The sequence below is a fragment of the Podarcis filfolensis genome (genome assembly GCF_964270895.1).
Source record: "Podarcis filfolensis genome assembly, chromosome: 9".
NCBI lineage: Eukaryota > Metazoa > Chordata > Lepidosauria > Squamata > Lacertidae > Podarcis > Podarcis filfolensis.
In genome coordinates this window covers 76,010,732-76,033,525 of record NC_139610.1, presented here as the reverse complement: position 1 = coordinate 76,033,525, position 22,794 = coordinate 76,010,732, and the positions used below count along the sequence as shown (strand labels likewise).

General features: G+C 47.5%; 1 protein-coding gene across 8 annotated transcripts in view; it reads right to left on the bottom strand.

The window, feature by feature from the left end:
• Nucleotides 1-22,794, bottom strand: part of DYSF (dysferlin) — a 223,052-nt gene that overhangs the window by 84,003 nt on the left and 116,255 nt on the right. For 7 of the 8 annotated variants that reach the window (XM_083631547.1, XM_083631549.1, XM_083631552.1 and 4 more), the window contains 6 exons: nt 20,651-20,680; nt 18,996-19,022; nt 11,924-12,025; nt 9,170-9,331; nt 8,202-8,367; nt 6,258-6,331 (listed from right to left, as the gene is read on the bottom strand). In XM_083631547.1, coding sequence (XP_083487673.1) covers nt 6,258-6,331; nt 8,202-8,367; nt 9,170-9,331; nt 11,924-12,025; nt 18,996-19,022; nt 20,651-20,680 — 561 coding nt within the window. Of the gene's footprint in view, nt 1-6,257; nt 6,332-8,201; nt 8,368-9,169; nt 9,332-11,923; nt 12,026-16,737; nt 16,780-18,995; nt 19,023-20,650; nt 20,681-22,794 lie in introns of all 8 variants that reach the window. The other variant, XM_083631551.1, reaches the window with a different exon arrangement.

Here is a 22,794-nt window from a genome sequence, read left to right as displayed (position 1 = left end):
CCAGAAAGGTAAGATTGAGCAGTTGCTTGAGAAGTTCAGGATGTCTGATTGTGCAGGTGCCAGATCACCCATGGAGACAGGGTACGTGAAGGAGTGTCAGCAAGTAGAACGCGTGGTGTTCGAAAACACTGAACTCTTTCAGTCAGCTCTGGGTAGTCTGTTGTATCTGTCGCAGTGGAGCAGACCAGACATAGCGTTTGCTGTCAATCTGCTCAATAGAGAGGCTTCAAGTCCTAGTGTGCAGGCCTGGAATGGTGTTAAGCGGGTGCTACGTTACCTACAAGATACCAAAGACTTTTGCCTCAAGATGTCAGCTGAGGGTGATGTCAAGCTGACCGCCTGGGTGGATTCGGATTGGGCTAACCTTGAGGACCGCAAATCAGTGTCAGGCCTAGTGGTGAAGTTTGGGGACTCAGTGATTGGGTGGAGGTCCCGAAAGCAAAGTCTCATAGCGCTTTCATCTACTGAAGCTGAGTTCAGTGCGCTATCAGAGGTTTGCAGAGAACTGGAGTTCTATGTGTGTTTGGTCGAGGAAATCTGTGAAGAGAGTTGTCAGCCCGTTGTGGTGCATGAAGACAACCAACCATGCCTTAAATTAGCTGAGACAGGGCAATTCAAGGCAAGGTCAAAACATTTAGATATACGTTTCCGGAACGTATGTCAGAGCGTTCATGAGGGGCTAGTTGCTCTGAAATACTGTCCCTCAACAAAGAACCTCGCTGATGGTTTTACAAAACCATTGACCTTCCAGAAGCACGAGGAGTTCTGTGAGGGTCTGTGTATGGGGAAAGCTTTGATGGCTACTATCTCCAGACGCAGGACAAGAGGGGGTGTGGAGTTTGGAACTGACAGGGTCAGTACTCCGGTGTGTCCTGTGTCTGAGAAGAAAAGGAGGGGGAGCAGAAGGAGGGGCTTGTCGCAGAGAAGTGACGCACAAAGTCTTTCTGTTTCCTCACTCAGTTTCACTTCTCGGTGAGCAGCAGAAGCTGCGTGTGTGCTCCTGGAGCACGGAAGAGAATGTCTGAAGTTTCGGACGGTTTTATTGCTTTGTAAATAAACGCTTCTAGAGATAAGAACTGAGCTGTCTTTGGACTTGATTTATCCCTCATCTCACACGGACGGGACCGCTGCAGCTCTGCTCCCCTGCCGCGTCAACTTCCAGCAGAGCGACGCAGGGAAGTGTGACTGGACACAGGGGTTTGATTTATACAAGAGGCTTGCCAGACCCCAGTCGATCACCATCTTCTCAGCTATAATACTGGGCAGAACCCCAGAGGAATGCGAGAGGGGACCCCTCTAAGTAAAAGGGTGTCAGCTGCACACACACACACACACACCCCTTTCTGGCTGCCTGATGAAAGGGCTGCTGAAGGAGGGGAGCAGGGATTGTTTGTTTCCCCACCAATGGACAGGGATGAAGTCATAAGCAATTTCCACGTAATAAAGGCCACGTTGGCAGCTTCCATGTGCCGGGATATGGCATTGCGTGTGGAGAAGTGCTTAGGCAGAGCTCAGCTTGAATGACTCTCCTCCCATCCACCAGATGGAACCAATCTGGTCCAGGAGAGACCATGATTTGCCCCAGAAGTGAAGCCCTTCATCCACATGACATCACAAAACCTGGATGCGTTTGTTTGTTTGTTTGAAGTGCTGGTCTTTGAAGCCCAAAAGGTCCAGGTCTGGGGTATCTCAGGGCTGCCTCTGTCATCTCACCCTCTTTCTTCCTTATTTCCCAACTCTGCCTTTGACCTGGTCATTTTCTTCTCTACTTCCTGAGTCATGTTGCTGTGCTCTTGCTGGCCATCCAAGAACCCTCACATCAACACGTTCTTCAGAGTGAGCCCCTCAACACAACAGACCTTCCTCAGTCATGGGAGGCATCCCAAGGCATCATCTGAGCCAGCCTGCCCGGCACTGGTTATGCCCATCTCTGGCCTGGCGATGTAGCCCACAAGGCAAGGCAGCACCATGGAGAGCTCCTGATCAGCAACCTGCTCTGAGAAGGATTGGAGGTGGCCTTTTCAGCCTCTGCTTCCAGTCCCTCTCTCTAAGGCTCCCTAAGAACAGAGCCTCCTGGACAAGGCCAATGGCCCACCAGACCTGGAATCCTTTTCTTGTATTATGAAAGTGGGGGGAGCTTTTATCGAGGCACTTTCTTCATGACATGCCCCACTTTTGAAGGAACGGAGCCTCTTAAAGGCCATGTGCCTGACCTTCTGCACCCACCAGCCTCCAATCTGGTGTACTCCCTGTGCCATTGCATCAGGAGGTAGGTTAGGGGTCCAGAAGAAGACACCCATGTTGGTCCCAGCTGAAGCTTTATAGACCACGTGCTGTTGAATTTGTTCCAGGGGTGCCCCTCAGCGCTTGACTTAGCAGGGGCTCCTGGTCACCAGCATCAGAGTCAGAAATCCCATCTCACTTCTTAGAATCATACAACTGTAGCATACAATGGGACTGCCTCTCCTGGTATGTCCCATGGAGGACCTTAAGGTCCACAAATGACAACACTTTGGAGGTCCCAAGTCGCAAGGTGGTTAGCTTGGTCTCAACTAGAGCCAGGGCCTTTTCAGTACTGGCCCCGACTTGGTGGAACGCTCTGTCACAAGAGACTAGGGCCCTAGTCATCTTTCCACAGGGCCTGCAAGACAGAGCTGTTCCGCCTGGCCTTTGGTTTGGACTCAGTCTGACCCTTATGTTTCCCTCCCCTTATGGTCTTGATCTATCGGCTACTTTTAAAATGAGGCTGCATTTTAAATTGCCTTTTAACCTGTATTTTAAATTGGTGGTTTTTCCCCCCTATTATGTTTTTACTGTGATTTTATTGGTGTTAGCTGCCCTGAGCCCGGCTCTGGCCAGGGAGGGCAGGGTATAAATAAAAATTATTATTATTATTATTATTATTATTATTATTATTATTATTGGTCACCAAGGGCCATCTAGTCCAACCCCCTGCAATGCAGGAATCTCAGCTAAAGCATCCATGATAGATGGCCACCCAACCTCTTCTTAGAAACCTCCAAGGAAGGAGAGTCCGCTGCCTTTCAAGCAGCTCTTGCCAGCAGAAGGTTCATCCTAATGTTTTGCCAGATGACTCTGTAGCCTCTCTGACTCTTTGTCTTGAGCGCTGCTGGACTCTGGGGTCATGACAGGCAAGGAACCAACACAAGCTGTCCCTGACTGGGGTGATGAGAGAAAAGGAATGGGCCTTCCTGTTGCTGATGTTGTGTCCAGCTCAAAGGAGGAGCCTTTGGAGAGAACTGGCATGAAAAGGAGGTTCCTGGCAAGACGTGAGTGTTCCCAGGGACTCTGACAACGGCGTGAGGTATCTGCACTCTGAAAGAAGCACTTAGAGGCCAAGGATCAGGCTCTCCTCCTGACTGTCCTGGGACAGGAACAGGAACATCCTGTCCTGAGCAGTGTTCAAAGCTACTCCTAACTGATCCAGCATCTGAGGATCTTCCGTGGTCCTCTCTTCCCATTCACATATCTTGAGGCAAGCAAGAGTGCTCTGCAGATTGGACAGGGCTTGCTTGGATGAAGGTGGCCTCACCTAGAGGTTGTCCAGACTAGAAGAGGCAGCAATGCCCTCTGGGTGCCAGGTGAAGCCCAAGGGTGAAGGAGCGTCTCCACCCCCATCATTCTGCCCGGACGCTGAGGTCCAGCACTGAGGGCCTTCTTTTTTCTTTTCTTTTGAACTGTTTTATTAAATTTGCTTAGTAACATAACATTATTATATATATTCTATAAACAAAGAATACAAAACACAATGCATTCATACTACAATGCATACCTACATAGCATTAATATATATGGTTTCTGAAAAAGGGCTTACATAAAAAATCCATTCAAAATACCATCCAGTTTACCTTTTTTTCTCCCCCCCCCCACTCCAGCCCCCCCCCCCCCCCCGCTCAGGCCGTCCTTCTTCATATCTTTATCCATGTACACAGTCTGTTCATTCGAGCTTGTATGTTAGGGTTGGCTCCCCCTCTTTCTATCCAGACCCTGTAAAAAGCCCATTTATTTGTGATTCTTTGGCATTTGTTTTCCCATCTATCCTCTGCCACTATCTGTGCGAATATTTCTGATTGTACGTATTCAAAAACATAATCATTCCATTTTTCCATATTCCGTTTGGCCTTTTCTTTCTATCCCAGAGGAATAACTGCCATACCAGCTAGAATCATAATCTTGTACAACTCTTGCTTATTACTCTTTACTTTGTTATTTCCCAGTATTCCCGAAAATAACAAATCTTTTAATTTATAAAATCCTTGATTTTCTAATTTCTTCCACCAACCCAGTTCCCTTTGACCCTCCTGCATATATTTTAACGGCATCCACCTTGAGTATGTTGGCATCCATTTAGAATTCCAATTCTTCCAGATTCCTAACACAGTTTTCCTTGGTCCTATTGTCTTCTTAAAAGCTGTATTAATATCTCTATTGGATATCCCTTCTCTTCCTATTCCTTCATTTATTTCATTCTCCAGCCTTATCCATTTAATCTCATCCTTATATCCAATATCTATTAGATTTTTCAATTGGAATGTTTCATAGTAAAATTCTAAGTTTGGTCTTCCCCATCCCATCTCTTCTTGAGATGAATAATTTACTATGTCTGGGGTTCTAACTCTTTTACTTCCAAAAATCCAATTTTTAAATACCTTATTCCATATTTTAAACCATATTTTCCTAATGGGTAGTGTAATTACTTGAAATAAATATAATAATTTCGGTACCAGAAACATTTTAACTGCTCTAACCCTACCTAGAATAGATAAATTCTTATTTTTCCCTCATTGTGAGAAGTGAAGTTACAGGGAACGAGGCAGAGGGCCTTCTCAATGGTGGCTCCCGCCCTGTGGAACGCCCTCCCATCAGAGATGTCAAAGAGATAAACAACTACCTGACTTTTCAGAAGACATCTGAAGGCAGCCCTGTTCAGGGAAGTTTTTAATGTGTGACATTTTAATGTATTTTTAATCTTTGTTGTAAGCCACCCAGAGTGGCTGGGGAAACCCAGCCAGATGGGGGTACAAATAATAAATTATTATTATTATTATTATTATTATTATTATTATTATTATTATTATTATTAAGACTCTAAGGTAAGGCATCAGATGGAAGAGTAAGCTGTAGTCACAGGAAGACAGTGACTGGCTCCAGGTCACCCACTGCTGATTCGAACCTCGGCCTCCCAGGTTCTGGTCTCTCTAACCACTATACCACACTGGCTCAGTTCAATTCCTGGCATCTCCAGGTAGGTCTGTCCATAGGAAAGAGACCGTGCCTGAAACCCCAGTTGAACTCAGCCATTAGGGTAGCCTCCTATATCATTCGGGAAGAGGAATAGGAGGGTTGGGGACTTGGGGAGCCCCCTCATGGGAAATCCCTGAATCTTCACTTCTCCCTGAATCAGGGAGGTCAGTTTTGGCCCAAGAGGAGGAACGAACAGGAGAAGGCATCCCAGCTGACAGATCACCCTGGGCAGGGGATACATGCCCAGCAGAGTCCTCAATCTTGTAGGTCGACAACTGGAAATGCCTTAAAGCAGCGGTTCTCAACCTGTGGGTCCTCAGATGATGTTGGACTACAACTCCCATCTTCCCTGACCACTGGTCATGCTGGCTAGGAATGATGGGAGTTGTAGTCCAACAACATCTGGGGACCCACAGGTTGAGAAACACTGCCTTAAAGCCTTTCCCATCACATTTAATTCTAAGGCCCAATGCCTTTTCCCCACATCTCTGTGGGGTTTTTGTTATGTACAATATTTTATGGCTGTGTGTACTTAACCTGCTTTCCTCACTGTTCTCAGGATCTCCTTATTTGTCCATCAACGTTCATAGTTCCCTCCTAATTTTCATTTAAGAAATCATGAAAATTCATACAATAACCCTATCAAGTAGAGTAGGCTGAGAGAGACTGGGACCCAAGGGCTCTCACTGAGCTTGACTCACCCCAGAAGACTTTTCACTTGTGGGCAACACCAACACATCTCTATCGGGGTCCAGCCATGCCCACACCCTGAATCAGAAGTCTCCTCAGATGAGGGGTAACAGTGGAACAGGACCCCAACATCCACTGCTCCCGGTTAGCAACGTTTTAGTGGTTGTTGCTGCTTTCATCTGATGAAAAATGTGATTTGGGTGCTCTGGATCCAAGCATCCCTTTGCAATTCCAGCTTGTATTCTGAGCTGAAAACCGGAAAAGGTTAGCCTTAATTTCCCCCTTTCTTACAGAGTGATTACCTGGACTGGAATGAGAGGCTCTTTGTCATCAATATCAATGAGGACGTCATCCCTTGGAGTGAGGCTCACGTCATCTGAAATACAAAATAAATGAGATTTGCAGAGTGCGGGGAGGCAGGACTGGAATCGTGTGCAAATCACGACAAGCTCATTCTCCTCTTTCCCAGTTCAGGAGACTCTTTTAAGGACATAAGAACACAAGAAGAGCCTGAAGGATCAGGCCTATGGCTCATCTAGCCAAGCATCCTGTCCTCACAGTGGCCAACCAAGATGCCAATTATGGGAAACCAACAAGCAGGATTTGAGCTCAAGAACAACTCTCCCCTCCTTTGGTTTCCAGCAACTGGGATTCAGAAGCATTGTTGCCTTCGACTGTGGAAGCAGAGAAGAGCCATCCTGGCTAGGAGCCATCCGTTCTCCTCTCCTCCTCCAGGAATTGGTCCAATCTTCTTCTAAAGCCACCCAGGTGAGTCTTCTGTAGATTTGTCAAACCAGCCTTGGAAGTCTTCTTCAGCAAGAACTTCACCCATACGTTGCTTAATTCACAAGGAGGGTTCGTGGTGGATGGATCCACCAGAAAAAGGCAGCTTTCATCAGCCCATAAAGACCATTAGAAGGCCAAACCTTGCCCCGGGATTCAAGAAGACCTCTTGATTACAACTAGAAGGTTGCTGGGTGGGAGGACTTCATCTGTGGGTATTCCATGGACCAGGGAGACCAAGAGGCCATAGCTCAGTGGGAGAGCACTTGCAGAACGTGCCATGTTCAATGCCTGGCAGTATCTCTAGGTAGGACTGGGAGAGACCTCTGCTTGAGGGACCACTGCCAGTCAGTGTAGACAACACTGAGTGTCATGGACTGGACATCATATGTGGTAGGATTGTAAAAAGGTAAAAGCTTATTGGGAAATGATATATAATGAGTTGAAGAAAATGTTGAAAACAACTTTTGTAAAAAAAGAACCCAGAAGCCTTTCTACTAGGTATCTTAAGCCAAGATATACCAAAAGAAAATAGGGCTTTATATATGTATGCCAATACAGCTGCGAGAACGTTGATTGCACAAAATTGGAAGACTGGAGAAATACCAACTAAAGAACAATGGCAAGAGAAGCTGATGAATTATGCAGAACTGGCAAAAATGACAGACAGATTAAGAGAAAAAGAAAAAAGTGACTTTGAAAAAGAATGGGAACCATTTATATTATACTTACAGAAAACAAAGGAAGTCTATAGACTTGATGGAAGGATTTAAATAAACATTCACGTTATTAGCATTAGGAAAAGTGTGGAAGGTAGAGAAATAGTACGATGTATTCACTTTTATTTTTATGTTTTTAGGTTTGATGTAACTGTATAAATATGTTATTAGCATTATTTTCTGTTATGAGGTAGCAAAGTGGGTGAAAGGAGAAAGAAACCAGAAATGGAAGTTGGGAGAAGCCCAGAAGGGGAGGGAGGAAGGAACGCTAGTAAATGTTGTGGATATGAGATGTATGTAATGAATGAAAAAGAAAAAATGATTTATTTTTTTTAAAGGGACTGGACATCAGAGGAGGAATGGTGGAGATCACCTTCCCGGGAAGAGAAGGACAGTATAGATTTACAACGGTGGTTTGCAGAAGGTCATGACTCTGAGACAGAAGAGGGACAAAACTGGGAGATAATGGAAGAAGAAAGGGGGGGAGCAGCAGGGCCAGGACAGCTGACTGACACGTTATCTTTCGAAGGAACTCCAGAGCCGACCCGCTCGGAGGACAGTGAAAGCGGTAGAACAGAAAGTGAATAAGCGAAAGACCTTGCATAGCCACTGTATCTTAAGGGGTGGGCAAAAGGGGGGAGGAGATTATTCAGAGCAATACCATTATCCAAGAGACAACATGCTATGTCTCTCTCTGTGAATAATGAATCAAATACCAGCCTGACCTTCCCCGGCTTGCCATACCTGCATGCATTTCAGGGAACACAGCCTCCTCCTTGTAGGGATCACAGAAAAATGCTTCCAGAGAGCGGATGGTGCACTGTCCCACCACCGGCTTCCGGCCAAAGGGCCTGTTGTCAATCACTTTGATGATGATGGGGGGACAGTACAGATCTTCCCGTGGCAAGTTCTGAAACAAGAAGCAGAATTAGCACAGCAAGGCAAAGGAAGAGAGGGAGGAAGCAGAGGAAGAGGCGAAAGAGGGAGGGTGGATTTCTTGACATGTTAAGTATAATTGCTGAATTGCACTCTGAAATGGAGAATGCCTTAGGTATATTGCTGAAAGGGTTTAACATTGGAAATTTCCCTTGAAGCATTCTGAAGCTCTCTGAGCTCTAACAAGTTAACTACTGCTGTTCTCTGCTCACTTACACAAGAGTGTCTAACTTTAGATTACATGATCAAGGTATTCAATTGCAAATCGCCATCTTGAAGGGGAGGTGCCTTTGTCTTTTGTTCCCAGATACAGTTTACCTGGGTCATATAAATGAGCCTCCGCAGGACCTGCATAGCCTTAGGCTAGATGCAGGCTAATGCAACCTGTGGGAGAGACAGAGCTTTGATTTTTGCTCTGATCGTAATTCTTTTATATATTGAAGAAAAAGAACCCATGCTTGGATAAGCGTAAGACTTTTGGAATTGCTTGGATGTGTCATAGATTGATTTGTATCTGTTTTGAAGGAGTTCTGGTTAGTAAAGCTTGGAAGCACATTTATGGGTCTGGACTATTTTTATTCCAAAAGGAATATGCATCCTATTACTTCAAGCAGTGCAATGTAATTATCTACAATAGTATAAAGAGGGGGTTGAACTAGATGATCTCAGGATCCCTCCCGACTCTTTGATTGTATGATTCAAAGAGCAAAGGTGATTCTCCAGCCAAGGATGACAAGAGAGAGGTGCAATGAGCACGCAGAGTGGTGGCCTCTCACCACTTCCATGAAGAGGACAGAGATGTCAAAGTTGGGGTTCTTCTTGAGGTTCTTGATGACGCACGACTGAACCATCTGTCCTCCACATTCCACCAGGAGACTGGGAGACGTCACGCTGGCCAGCTGGTAGCTTTTCAGGTTCCGGAGGCCCCAGGCCAATATCTAAATTCGGGAAGGACAAAATGAAAGAAGTATAATCGCTTATCTTCGGCTGAACGGAGGGATGAAAGGAACCTGCCAAGATAAGGTTCATTACTGAGTTATTTGAAGCTTGACAGATCGCTCTCCCTCCCAGGCTGAGAGAAAAATGGCGAAAACAGAATATTTATTGGGACAGTGCGATTTTTGTGGCTGCTGCTGCTGCTAAAGTTGCAAAACAATGACACACAGGGCGGAGCAATGGAGAACTTCTGAAACAACAATGGGATATCAGCTCCGCCCAAGGCATGATGGAGAACAGCAACAACTGGGAAAGACAGACAGAATATTTTACAAGGACAGGAAGAAACATCACGGACAGAATAATGGACAGAATAAAGGATATAGTTTGAATGCTTCACCTATAGATTTGTAAATCATTTAATATGTCAATACAAATGGAAGTCATTAGAACTGAAGTTGTCGTATAAGGGATTGTTATTTTGACTGGAGTGTAATTGAAATGAATAAGATTTTGGAATGCAGAAATAAAGTAAATCATCAAACTATCAATTCTAGCACATGGAGGGCACCTATATTGTATAATTTGGTATCTGAATGATTGCCATTGGTAACTGTATTGTAATTTGGCATTGCTATAATGAGGCTATGATTGGATTATTGTAATTGAAAACTAATAAAAATTATTCTCAAAAAGGAAATGGCACCCAAAGATGTGCAGTCTTAGAAGAGAGAGGAAACCGTTGAGAAAGGGAGAAACTCCTTGACGTGGCAACTCAGCGTGGCCAAATCAATTTAATGCATTCACGTCCCACCATTTTCTCCAAGGATCTCAAGGATCTCAATGAGTTCTCCCTTCTACTCATTTAATCTAAACACAACCAACCTGCGAGGTAGGCTGAGAAGCAGTGATGGGCCCAAAGTGATGGAGTCAACTTCACGGCCAAGTAGGAATTGGAACCCAGCTCTGATCCTCTCACCACGGCATCCTGCTGGCTCGCGACACAATCCCTTTGGTGTAGCTTGTTAGGGAAAGGCCATAACTCAGCGGGAAAGCACCTGCTTTTCACGTGGAAGGTCCCAGGTCCAAATTCCCAACAATACCTCCAGGGCGGGCCAGGTACGTGCCCCAGAGAGCCACTGTCGGTCAGTGAGGACCAAGCTAAGCTGGGCAGACGAATGGTCTGGCTTGGGATAAAGCAGAACCCCATATTGTGGGGGCAGGAGACCTCTCAAAGCAAAGAGGGGAAAGGGGTTAAACTTCTCAGTAAGGGGAACGTGGCTGTTAGTAATAATAATAATAATTTATTATTTATACCCCGCCCATCTGGCTGGGCTTCCCCAGCCACTCTGGGCGCTTCCAACCAAATATTAAAAAACAGTAATGCATCAAACATTAAAAGCTTCCCTAAACAGGGCTGCCTTCAGATGTTTTCTAAAAGTTTGGTAGTTGTTCTCTTTGACATCTGGTGGGAGGGCGTTCCACAGGGCGGGCGCCACCACCGAGAAGGCCCTCTGCCTGGTTTCCCGTAACTTGGGTACTCGCAGTGAGGGAACCACCAGAAGGCCCTCGGAGCTGGATCTCAGTGTCCGGGCAGAACGATGGGGGTGAAGACGCTCCTTCAGATATACTTGGCCTTTGGGGCCATTCAGGGCTTTAAAGGTCAGCACCAACACTTTGAATTGTGCTCGGAAACGTCCTGGGAGCCAATGTAGGTATTTCAAGACCGGTATTATGTGGACTCGGCGACTGCTCCCAGTCACCAGTCTGGCTGCCGCATTCTGGATTAATTGCAGTTTCCGAGTCACCTTCAAAGGTAGCCCCACATAGAGTGCATTGCAGTAGTCCAAGCAAGAGATAACCAGAGCATGCACCACTCTGGCGAGACAGTCTGTGGGCAGGGAGGGTCTCAGCCTGCGTACCAGATGGAGCTGGTAAACAGCTGCCCTGGACACAGAATTGACCTGCACCTCCATGGACAGCTGTGAGTCCAAAATGACTTCCAGGCTGCGCACCTGGTCCTTCAGGGGCACAGTTACCCCATCCAGGACCAGGGAGTCACCGACCCCTCTAAAATCAACATTGTATTGGCAGAACCAATGCATTTTGGAGAACTTTATTGGCAGCTTCGCTTGCCCCATTTGGCGCCCACACGCTTCCCTGCGTGTCTCTGCTCCGGGCCTCCAGCTGCAGTTAGCAGAGCTTAACACAGCGACAGAAGCAGGCCGATAATTGCCTTGTGTGCTCAATAAATCAGGCAGACGCTCGGTGTCTTTCTTATCTTACAAAGAGCTTTAATCTCGTACAAATCAACAGATCGTTAATCCCGGTGACAGCGCACTCATCTTCCCGGTACATCGCAAACCGGAGTTGAGCGCACACTGTGTGTGTCTCTCTCTCTCAGAGATACTGAACACTCCCAGTGTTCTAAACACGCCTCCAAGAATGTGAGGCGTCACTCAGAACTTCTTAACCCTGTAAGTTCTGACTCTCTCAATATGCATTGCGCCTGATCATATCAAATGAAAGTTTCTCTCTCCCAGAGGATTGTTTGTGGCACCCCAGTCGTGTCTCATGTGGCCTCTGGCACCCACCTCAATGGCTGTACGCTGAAGGACGGGCTTGATCCCCTGAGGTACCATGAAGATGTTGGGCTCTCTCTGGGGCGGAGGGTAAGGCAGGTCCGAATCTTCAGACTGGAACAGAAAGGAAAAGGAGTCAGGTTAAATCAGCAATGATACACTGGGCAGGGGATTTGGGGCACAATATTCAACTTTCAGATTGGGAAATGTTATGGAACACCAACTTGAAATTCACGGCATGTTGTACGCTGAAAGAAAACTATACAAAAATGATGTACAGGTGGTATCTGACTTCTAGTAAGTTAGCAAAAATGTGTAAGACAAGTACAAATACCTGCTGGAAATGTAAGGAAAAAGAAGGTACCTTTTATCGTATGTGGTGCCGTCTAAAGTAATAAAAGCATTCTGGGAAATGATATAGAATGAAATGAAAAAAATGTTTAAAATAACTTTTTTAAACCAGAAGCCTTTTTATTAGGAATTGTAGGTGCCGATATTCCAAAGGATCAGAAAAGGCTTTTTATGTATGCAACAACAGCTGCGCGGATGTTACTAGCCCAGAGATGGAAAGAAGATAAAGTGCTGTCCAGAGAGGAATAGCAAACCAAGCTAGGAGACCACTGTAAGCAGATGAAAACATTAGCAGGGTTTTAATAACACTTGTAATGTAACAAGTATTATGGGCAATATGGACAGATTTAAAATATGGATTATGAAATAATATGCAGTTGACAACTTGACAATAAGACCCAAGGAGGGGATGGAAGGAAGTCTAGAGATTCAGAGAAATCTCTAAACATTGATATTTATTTGGTATTGTTATAACTCTACACTTGTAAAATGAAATAAAAATTATTTTCAAAAATAAGAGGAAGGAAGGAAGGAAGGAAGGAAGGAAGGAAGGAAGGAAGGAAGGAAGGAAGGAAGAAGAAGAAGAAGAAGAAGAAGAAGAAGAAGAAGAAGAAGAAGAAGAAGAAGGGGAAAGAAGTCAGAAGCGCCATTCGGCTTCCTTCACACAGCAAGGCAAACATAACTGGCGTGCAATGATTTCAATCGGGAGCTGGGTCCCGCATTGCAGTGGGTTGGTGTTCGAATAGTCTGTTCCACCTTAAGGACAGACGTGGAATTGTTGTGTGTCACATGTCTGTTTACACTCCAGCACAGCTTGCTGGGAACTTCCGTTTGTGTCTAGCTTTTGCTTTTTGCTGTCTCACTTTGGACACGAAGGAGATCAGACATGTTTTCCTTTTGTCCTGATGTATGCTGAATAAACTGCTTGTAAATATGCTCAGAGCTGGACCATAAAGAAGGCTGATTGCCGAAGAACGGATGCTTTTGAATTATGGTGCTGGAGGAGACTCTGGAGAGTCCCATGGACTGCAAGAAGATCAAACGTATCCATTCTGAAGGAAATCAGCCCTGAGTGGTCACTGGAAGGACAGATCCTGAAGCTGAGGCTCCAAGACTTTGGCCGCCTCGTGAGAAGAGAAGACTCCCTGGAAAAGACCCTGATGTTGGGAAAGATGGAGGGCGCAAGGAGAAGGGGACGACAGAGGACGAGATGGTTGGACAGTGTTCTCAAAGCTACCAGCATGAGTTTGACCAAACTGCGGGAGGCAGTGGAAGACAGGAGGGCCTGGCGTGCTCTGGTCCAGGGGGTCATGAAGAGTTGGACACGACTAAACAACTAAACAACAACAACGATATCTGTGTCCTTGTGTGAGTTATTTCCCAACGAGGGGGTGGCTGCGGGGTCTCGACACGCAATCTTATCTGTGGTGGCTCCTAAACTGCGCACCTGGCACCTTCATTGAACAGGATGCTGAAGATGCACATCTTTGACCTGGCCCGAGACCCTTGCGATGCCTGTTTTTATGCCTTATTTTTATTTTCATGGTTACAAGGTTGAAGGGTGTGAGAATAATAATAATAATATTTGAACTCATCACAGTGAGTCTTCCTTCCTGCTCTGCCTTCGCCCTAGTTTTCCCAGCAAGAAAAGTTCCCAAGGTTCATCCTAACCATGATCTTTTCTAGTCACCGGAGCAAAAGGAAAACCCTCGGGGTCTGGGGGTGGGGACCAGGCGCCCCCGAACCAAAGGCAGCAGTTGGAAGCAATTTAGGAGCCAGTCACTCTTTCCAGGCTAAAGTATTATTGCATTAAATGAAGGAGGCAGATACATTTCAAACATCGGATCAAGCCACATTTATTTATAGATCCCTATATGTGTGCATTAATAAGGCTACGGAGAGGGATGCCGGGCGGTGGCCTGCCAGAGGCACTCCGATGTCGGCTCGCAATTTTCCTTGGCGGTTGCCAGGAGCTGCCAAATGAAAACAGCTTGTCGGGAGCAGTGGTTCTGCCAGGTCCGCTCGGGGGAAATTGGAGCCACGGATGTCTCTCCCGATAGAGCAAACCAGGAGGATTTAGGGGGTTGGGTGCATAGCAGGGACCCTGTCTTCTCTAAGCCAGGCTACTGTTCTGCCAACGGCTGCAAGGTTGGCAGTGCCACCGTTCAAAGGAGGGCATGAGCTATTGCCATCAGCTGGACGACCGTGATGAGCTCTGGGTGGGGCTGCCCTTGGCCCTGGTGCAGAAGCGGATGGGAGCAGCCGGCCAAGAACCTGTGGCGCCATTCTTAGCTGCCACTGGCTGCCCGCTTACTCCCAAGTCAGGCTCAGGGTCCTTGCATAAATTTACAAATCCATGAACTACTTTGCCTGAGCCCTAATATCCCAGCTCAATCCCCGATATCTTCTCCAGGCATGCCATTGGCCGTTCCTCGAGTTGGTGAGGTTTGTTTGACCACAATGAGAAACCGAGCCTTTCGTGTCATGGGCCTGGCCCTGTGGAACTCTCTGCCACTGGAGATTCAGCAGGCGCCTTCTCTTTCGACTTTTAACTGCCTGCCTAAACCCTGCTTCCAGCTAGTGTAGACAAGACTGATCTAGACTGGCCAGTGGCCTGACTCTCCTTCCTTCCTGTGACATCATCTGCATCTTTGGTACGCAAGACCCAACCTAATTGGGTATTGATTAGATGTTGGGTATTGATTAGCTGTCAGTTAGCCAGGAGACCTTGAGCTAGATGGCAATCACTGTTAATTGTATACATTGTGATTTGCTGTTATTTTTTTATTGATTAAAGATTGGTAATTCTTTATTGTGGTTGATAAGTGTAAACTCTTTATTATTTGCTGATGTTTAACTTTATGGTTTGCTATTAGATTCTGATGGCTTGTTGAATATTGCTTTGTTTGATAGAAGCTGCTTATTTTAAAGTTATTGTGACTTTTTCTATTGGATCAGATGGTTGCTGTTTGATGTTATATTATGTTTTGATGTGTGTCGGAAGCTGTCCAGAGTGGGTGTGGTTTAAATAAAATAAAATAAAATAAAATCATTACCATCATCAGAGTGAACTTTGCTTAGGAGGTTGAGTCCCACCCCAATGCTTAGATTTGCTTTAGAAGTAGAAAGCGAAGCATGAGAAATGTCAGAGCAGCTGGTCAGGCCGGCATGCAAGAAAGACAGTCCAGGAATTAGTTGAGCCAGGCTGGACAAGGCAGGACAGAGTCTGCCCTTCTACAGGAACACGGAGTCATCCCTGATGAGCCAGTCGCTGAAATACCACATTTTGGCCACACACAGAGGGGGCGCTGCAGCACAGAGCAAGCCAGCAAGCCAAGCAGTAGGAATCTCCCATGGTGGCTCAGAGATCAAGAGCTCTGGCAGGATTTACCCCCCAGCAAAAGGGTCTCTGGTGGGCCCCATCCTGTCTCTGCAGCACCTACCGGCAACAGTAAGCAGAACCCCAATGGCTGCCATACAGCTGGCTCCGGGAGCCACTACTTATAAGTCCCCATTGCAGGACGTCCAAATTGCAGCTCCCAGACTCAGTGCCGACGGGAAATTTGGGGGAGAAATATAATTTGAAGAAGGGCCTGGTGGGGCATCAGCAATTTTCCGAGAATGCCAGGCGCTGGCACCAGGCTGAGATAGGCTGCCAGACTCTCTTGTTTGGCAATTTATGGGAAGCAAAAGCAGTGGGGGACACCAAATTCAGCAGCGAGCTTCCAGATTTGGGCTCCCAAATTTCAGGAATGGGAAGGGCCTGCATTTTTAAACATTTTTTTTTAAAAAAAACATTCATCCAGGCAATTGCAACTGGGCACCGTTAAAACTCTCTGAACCACTACCACCACCACGCCAAATAATATACCAACTTCACATATCCTCCGGCTCTGAGAAAAACAGGGGGCATTGGCAAACACACACACACCCGCCATAGGGGTGCTGTAAAGATTAAGTCTGCAAAAATCTCGCTTGCCCAACGGACTCCGTGACCCATGGTGCAGAACAGGAAATTAGAATGGCTGGGTAGCAAAGGGTTAAGGCAGTCATCTCTGAAGCGTGAGCAACGGGCAAAAAGAGCCTCAGACATTTATTCTGCAGATTTGGGGGGGGGCGTGAGGTTTCTTCCAACATTTAAGGCAACGAGAAGAGAAACGTGGCCAAATCAAGGAGAAATCCAGGTGCATTTCATAGGAAAGACCTGATAATAATTGCTCTGAAGGGGGCATTTTGGCTCAGCACTGCCATTCCAACAGCAGCCTAGCAGAAGCCTCTGGTCTTTGGTCCCTGGCATCCGAGATACAGTGCTCCTGCCTGAGGAGGTTCTGCTCTTAGCCCCCCACGGCTATCTAGTAGCCTTCATCCTCCGGGAGGAGTGCTCTGAAGCTCTTTAGCCCAGTTGCCCAGTCCCCAAGGTGGTTGCCCAGCAGAGAGCGGTGGAAAAGGAGAGGGTGAGCAAAACACAATGATACCCATCGGAGAAGCCCTTCTTGGTAGAAGAGGTGGGTGCACAGCTGTGAAGCACCCGTCCCGGGCGAGGCAAGATGGAGGGGGAGAGAAAGCAGACAAGGAACATCAGATGAGGAACATCACCAGAGCAAGGACCCTCTTGCACCTGCAGATCTTTGCAGCTGCTGGACCAACAGAGCCCTGGTGCTATGGGGGGCTACCAGATTTCTCCTTTCTCTGGAGCTTTTAAAAGAGGGGGAAGCCACAGCCTGGATCTGCGGGAGACTCCTGCGTAGGAAATGAACTTCTCCTTCCAAGCCTGGCCTCAGGTATGGGGCCATAGGGATGCGGGTGGCGCTGTGGGTTAAACCACAGAGCCTCGGACTTGCCAATCAGAAGGTCGGTGGTTCGAATCCCCGCAACGGGGTGAGCTCCCATTGTTCAGTCCCAGCTTTTGCCAACCTAGCAGTTCGAAAGCACGTCAAAGTGCAAGTAGATAAATAGGTACCTCTCCAGCGGGGAAGGTAAATGCCGTTTCCGTGCGCTGCTCTGGTTCGCCAGAAGCAGCTTAGTCATGTTGGTCACATGACCTGGAAGCTGTACGCCGGCTCCCTCGGCCAATAAAGCGAGATGAGGGCCGCAACCCCAGAGTCGGCCATGACTGGACCTAATGGTCAGGGGTCCCTTTACCTTTAAATCTTCCACATTCAACCCAAAGTCCCCCATTATCCTTCCCTGACCCCAGATATCTCAACCCCAATTTTCTTGGAAAGAAAGCTCCATGGAAGTGGGAGAAGGTTCTCTGCAGATCTAACAAAGCCATGTGCTTTTCTTTCCAAAGCTCTTCATGCATGAGCTTGCAGCCATTCTTAAGAGCATCCTGGAAGGCAGATCAGCCATACTTCCAAAGTGCAGGGGGAAAGCAGAGGCGGAGATGGGATGGGCAGTAACTCAGAGCACATGCTTCGCATGCAAACAGATCTCGGGTCCAATCCCCAATGGTGGCATCCACAGGTTGGGTTTGAGAAGATCATTTCTCTCTCTCCTCTCTCAAAGCCTGGAGAGCCTGGAAGGGAGGCTGGTCAGCTAGAGGAGCCAATGGGGCTGACCACCACCCAGCCACCAAGAACCTGGAGCCACCTCTGGGGTCGGCAATGGACCCCTGTCTCTTAGGGAAGCATGCAGTTCCAAGCACACCAGCCTCACATGCAGTCTCATGAGCAAGGGTGCCATGTCTCGCCTTTAAAAGCTGACTGGAGGCGTATTCCCATCTTTTGGGACATCTTGGGCACTTTCATACAGTCTCAGGCTCATCTCAAATTTCCTAGTTGTGCCTTGGGCAATGCCCCTGAATTATTACACGCCTCAAATAAAGGACTTGGCCACACTTCTAGAAAGCACATTGAAATATACTTGGAGTCAAGAGTGGATTTCATGCTCTTTATTCCGCTCATAGTGGTGAGGAGGAATGGAAGTTCCCACAGAATGTCTGCTTTTTATACATTATTTACACAATGGGCCCCACATGATTGGCTAATTCCAGGATTCACCTGTAGGCCAATCAGGTTGCGGATTCACTTCCACCTGGAGCTGGATTGGGTGGCTCCTGTGGACTAATCAGACTGCTGCATTCTGGACCTAATTGTTCTAGGACCAATCAGACTGCTGCATTCTGAATTCTATCGTTCTAGGACCAATCAGACTGCTGCCTTTTGGATCCTATTCAACTCAGTACATAACACACATGTTCAAGCGGTTTCCTTTTCTAGCCACAAGTCTGAGGGGATTTGCCTTCGCCCCACCGCTGTCCCTCGGAAAATCACTTGGTCCCGCTAACTCAGAACAAACAGCTATCCGTGGAAAACCCAATTGCCGTTTGCTCCGATTCAGCACTAAGCCGCGGGCGAAAGTGGTGGGGGAAATGGAAGTGTGGGTGAGACCCAAGTCTGCTTTCTTACACTAAAGAGTCTCTGTCGCAGGGCTTGGGATGGGAACCCCAACACTGAGCTACATGGGCTGGGGGTCTGAGAGAGACTTGATCTACGATCCACCTTGTGGAGAAGCCCCCAGCTCACTCCTCCTCTGCTGTGGGCTGGCATGATCCTTGGACACCTAGACATCTCTGAAGGTTCTTCAGGTGAGGTGGTCCCATCCTGGCTAGGGGCAGCAGTGCTCTCCACTGCTCCCATTTTGGAGCTCCCATTTTGTGTGCGACAAGTTCCCTGGATCACACCAAGAGAGACAGAAGGCAAAAGAGAGAAAGTTCTCCAAAGAGCCTCACCTCATCGAAGACGGACGACAGCTCGGTCTGCGGAGTTTTCCCAATTGCGCAGGAAGTGGAGCAAAGAGGGCAAGATGGGGACAGAGACAGAAAAAGGTCAGAAATGCCAGTGTTTTGTGCACACATCCAAAAAGCAATGGTCAGCGTCAGAAACGGTATTTTGCGCCCTATCCGTGGCTGGATGGCATTCAGCTCTTGCTTATAGCAAATTGGCAAATTCGAAAAGCGACAACCGTCCAGCTCTGAAGATTCAAAGCTGAATTGCTGTACGCTGCTCTCAAATCCAAACAAGGGGAACGGCAGGATATAAATGTGTTTTTAATTGGGAAATAAATTAAAGACGCTGTGAGCTGTGTAGCTAGACATTCAGAAAGGGAGGATGGCGGCTTCTCCAACCTGGTGCCCTCCAGGGGTTAGGATTACAAATCCCATCAGCTCTGGCCAGCATGCCCACGTAATTCTGGGACTGATGGCAGTTGTAGTCCAAAACAGGGTTGTGGACTGGGGAAAGTTCATTTAGAGAAGCCAAGAGGCCGCAGTTTGTCCCCAACTCCTGAGCTTCCCCATCCCTAGGCTAGGGGTCCAGGATGCAGCTTCAAGCAACAGCTGCTTGCTAAGGAGAGCTTAAAGGCCTGCTCTGTCTCTCTCAAGGAACAGCTCACCAGCCACAGTCCAGAGGGCTGAAGCACACCCTCCTTTCCTTGACCGTGCACACTTCATGCAAACACACCATAGACCACCAGGCAGCAGAGACCCAGAGATTCGCTAAAGCCACTTCCGCCCTGGAGAGGAGGTGGAATTGCAGGCGTCATGGCCCCAAAACACGCACGGAGGCTGGAGCCCAGCCCCTGCGTGATTGGGGAAATCCCTGGCTGCGTCATCCCCTGGCCAGCCAATCGGCTGGCTCAGGGGGTGTGGCCTACCTGATTTAAACGCAGGCGTGGCCGGGGATCTCCCTCTTTTGCCGCCTCCAGATGCTCCAGTTTCCCACCCTCCTGCCCTTTAAGGTTTTCGTTCTTTGAGCTTGCTATGGACCTTGGTTGGTCGCCGTTAAAGGGCCTGGTAGGAATTCTTCCACTTGGCAAATTGGCACCAGCCACTTGGTTTTTGCCTACCTCTTGGCAAATCATCACAACTTTCTTGGTATTGGCAGTTACGCATTGGTATTGCTCTGTAGATGGAAGAGGGGAGGTAATGCCATCACCTGCCCCGCAAATTGAAGGGTAGTCCAGTAAGGGATTCCGGGGGATGTGGCCCTTTTTGAAGCCTATGGGGGTGAGGGCCTAAGGCACGCCCCCCCCCATCGGTGATCCCGGGGGAGTTCCTAGTTGATGTGCATCAGCAGGTCTCCCCCTACTGGTGGTTAACCCTTCCCAGACTTCAAGCGGATGGGCTGGAGTCGGATATAGTCAGTTAGGACCAGTGCCTAAGCCAATACCACTCATCACCTATAACCAATAAAGTTGTGGCCTTTTTTAGCCCATTAACCTTAGTAATTGTGTCATGTGTCTTTACTTCCACTGGGGGGGGGCGCGGGAACTCGCCACGCAAGCAGGCCCTTCGCCATCAGCATCGCTCAGTCATGAGAAGAGGTGGCAAAGGCAGCCGGTCCCACAGTAGTTCCTGGAAATCACAGCCAAGAAAGGGGTTCTTACCTCAAAGCCAGGGATGTGGTGGATGGCGGGCTGTGGGAAGGAAGCAAAAAGCAAAGACCTGTATCAGCGCCTCCGTCTGGAATGTGGGAACAAATGAGACCCCATTCTCATGCGCCAAGAGCAGCGCATCATGGGCATCTCACGCAGGGCCACCGGAGTGAACCAGCTCCCCAAATGGCCCCAGTCAGTCATTCTCCCCAGGACCACATCTTGCCGTGGGCAGCAGCCACCAGACCTATTTTGAAAGCCATTGCATTCAAAGTTTCCTAATCATCTTGTTCTGGAAACCAAGCCTGATGAGGAACAGTTGAGGGAGTTGGGTGTGTTAGGCTGGAAAAGAGGAGACTGGCAGCTGACAGGATAGCCACCTTCAGATATCTGAAGGGTTGTTCCGTGGGAGATGGAGCCAGCTTGCAGACTTTGGGCTCTCAAAATTTGTGTGACGCTAAAATTCGGTGCTGCCCTCTCGCCTCTTGTGCTCTGTTCTGCATCATTCAATAAATACACAAGACGTAACCGGCTGTACGTTTGAAAAAATAATATATACTATTCATTGTATTGAATTATAGATTTCAACAGAAGTAGTTCATAAAGTTCAACGGAAAAAGTAGAAGAACCAGTGCATCAGTTCATTCTCTAATCAGTTTATGCATAAGGTCCATATATGTGAAAGTGTCTATTCCACCTGTCTGTTCATAGAGTCCAACAATCAGGGATGATGGGAGTTGTAGTCCCAAAACAGCTGGAGGGCTGAGTTTGCCTATGGCTGCTTTATAGAAAGGATAGGTCTCAGAGCAACTTAGCATGATAAAATATGGAGAAGAACAAATTCAAACCAGGAAGATTTGAGAGAACGTACCCTTCAAAATAGCCCCAAAGCTCTGACAATGGCACCATGAGAAGGATTAGGGAAGTTAACAGAAACTACATAAGAAATACGTAACTGTCTGGTATAAGATAATCAACAGATAAAGTACAGCAAGAATAATTGGAAGTCATTTTTAAGTTTTACAATCGTTCACATCATTGGGAGTACAAATGATGTTAGTTATAAGAACTGTGTTGTTTCATATATTGCTATTGTCTGTTTGTCAATTTATAGTTTGTTTATTTGATTGTATGTTTGCTGGTTGGTTGGTTGGTTGGTTGGTTTGCTTTCCTGGCATAAATGTATCTATTTTAAAACAATAAAGATATATCACACAGACAGAAAAAGAGAGAGAGAAGGATTAGACCAGGATTCAGCAACCTAATACCCACAGAGGTCACTTGACCGGCCCACAAGCTGCCCCCAAATTGAGTCCCCTGCTCGTGTGCTATGCTAAACCGGCGCAGCACGGTGCGGGGACTCGCTTCTGTGACACCATAAATTGCGTCTGTGCGCGCACAGACGCCGAAAATCACAGGCAGGCATGCATGATCCAGCCCATGGAGGGATCTCCATGGGACCGATCCAGTCCAGGCAAGATAAACCTTGCTGACCCCTGAATTAGACCTTCCCTCCCACCCAAACCTCCTCCCTGGCCCAGCCAGCCATCCCCTCCCCTACACCCGTAACCAGCCCCGGGGGTTAAGCGCCCAAATTGCGAAGAGCTGCCCACCCTGATCCCAGCGCTTTGACCGCGTCCTCAAGGCCCCTCGGGGCTAGCAGAAGGCCCATGGGGGGCAGAAGGCTCCGTTCAGATCTCTCTCCTGCAGGGAAACTTTTCCGGCGGCAACTCCATAACCTCTCCATTCCCTGGCTGTAAATGGGAACACGGCTACCGTGCCACCGTAGAGAGTTCTTGTAAAAGAAAGATTTAAAGATTGTAAAACGCTTGGTTTCCTTCCAAGGGCTCCTGCCTCACTCAGCCTCCTCTTCTTACTAGTCCTGACAACGCAAACCCCCCAGGACCTATAAAGCTGCCAGAAGGAACTTCACTCAGATACCAGGGAGGAATAATTGGAAAACACACACACACACACACACGTGCAAATAAATAAGGTGGAATTCTGAAATTTGACTCAACGAGGCACATTAAATGAAAATCCAGTTTTGGCTTAGCTGATCCAATGCGGGTTGGGATAGCTCAGTCGGTAGAGCAGGAGACTCTCAATCTCACAGTTACGCGTTCGAGTCCAATGTTGAGCCAAAGACTCCTGCA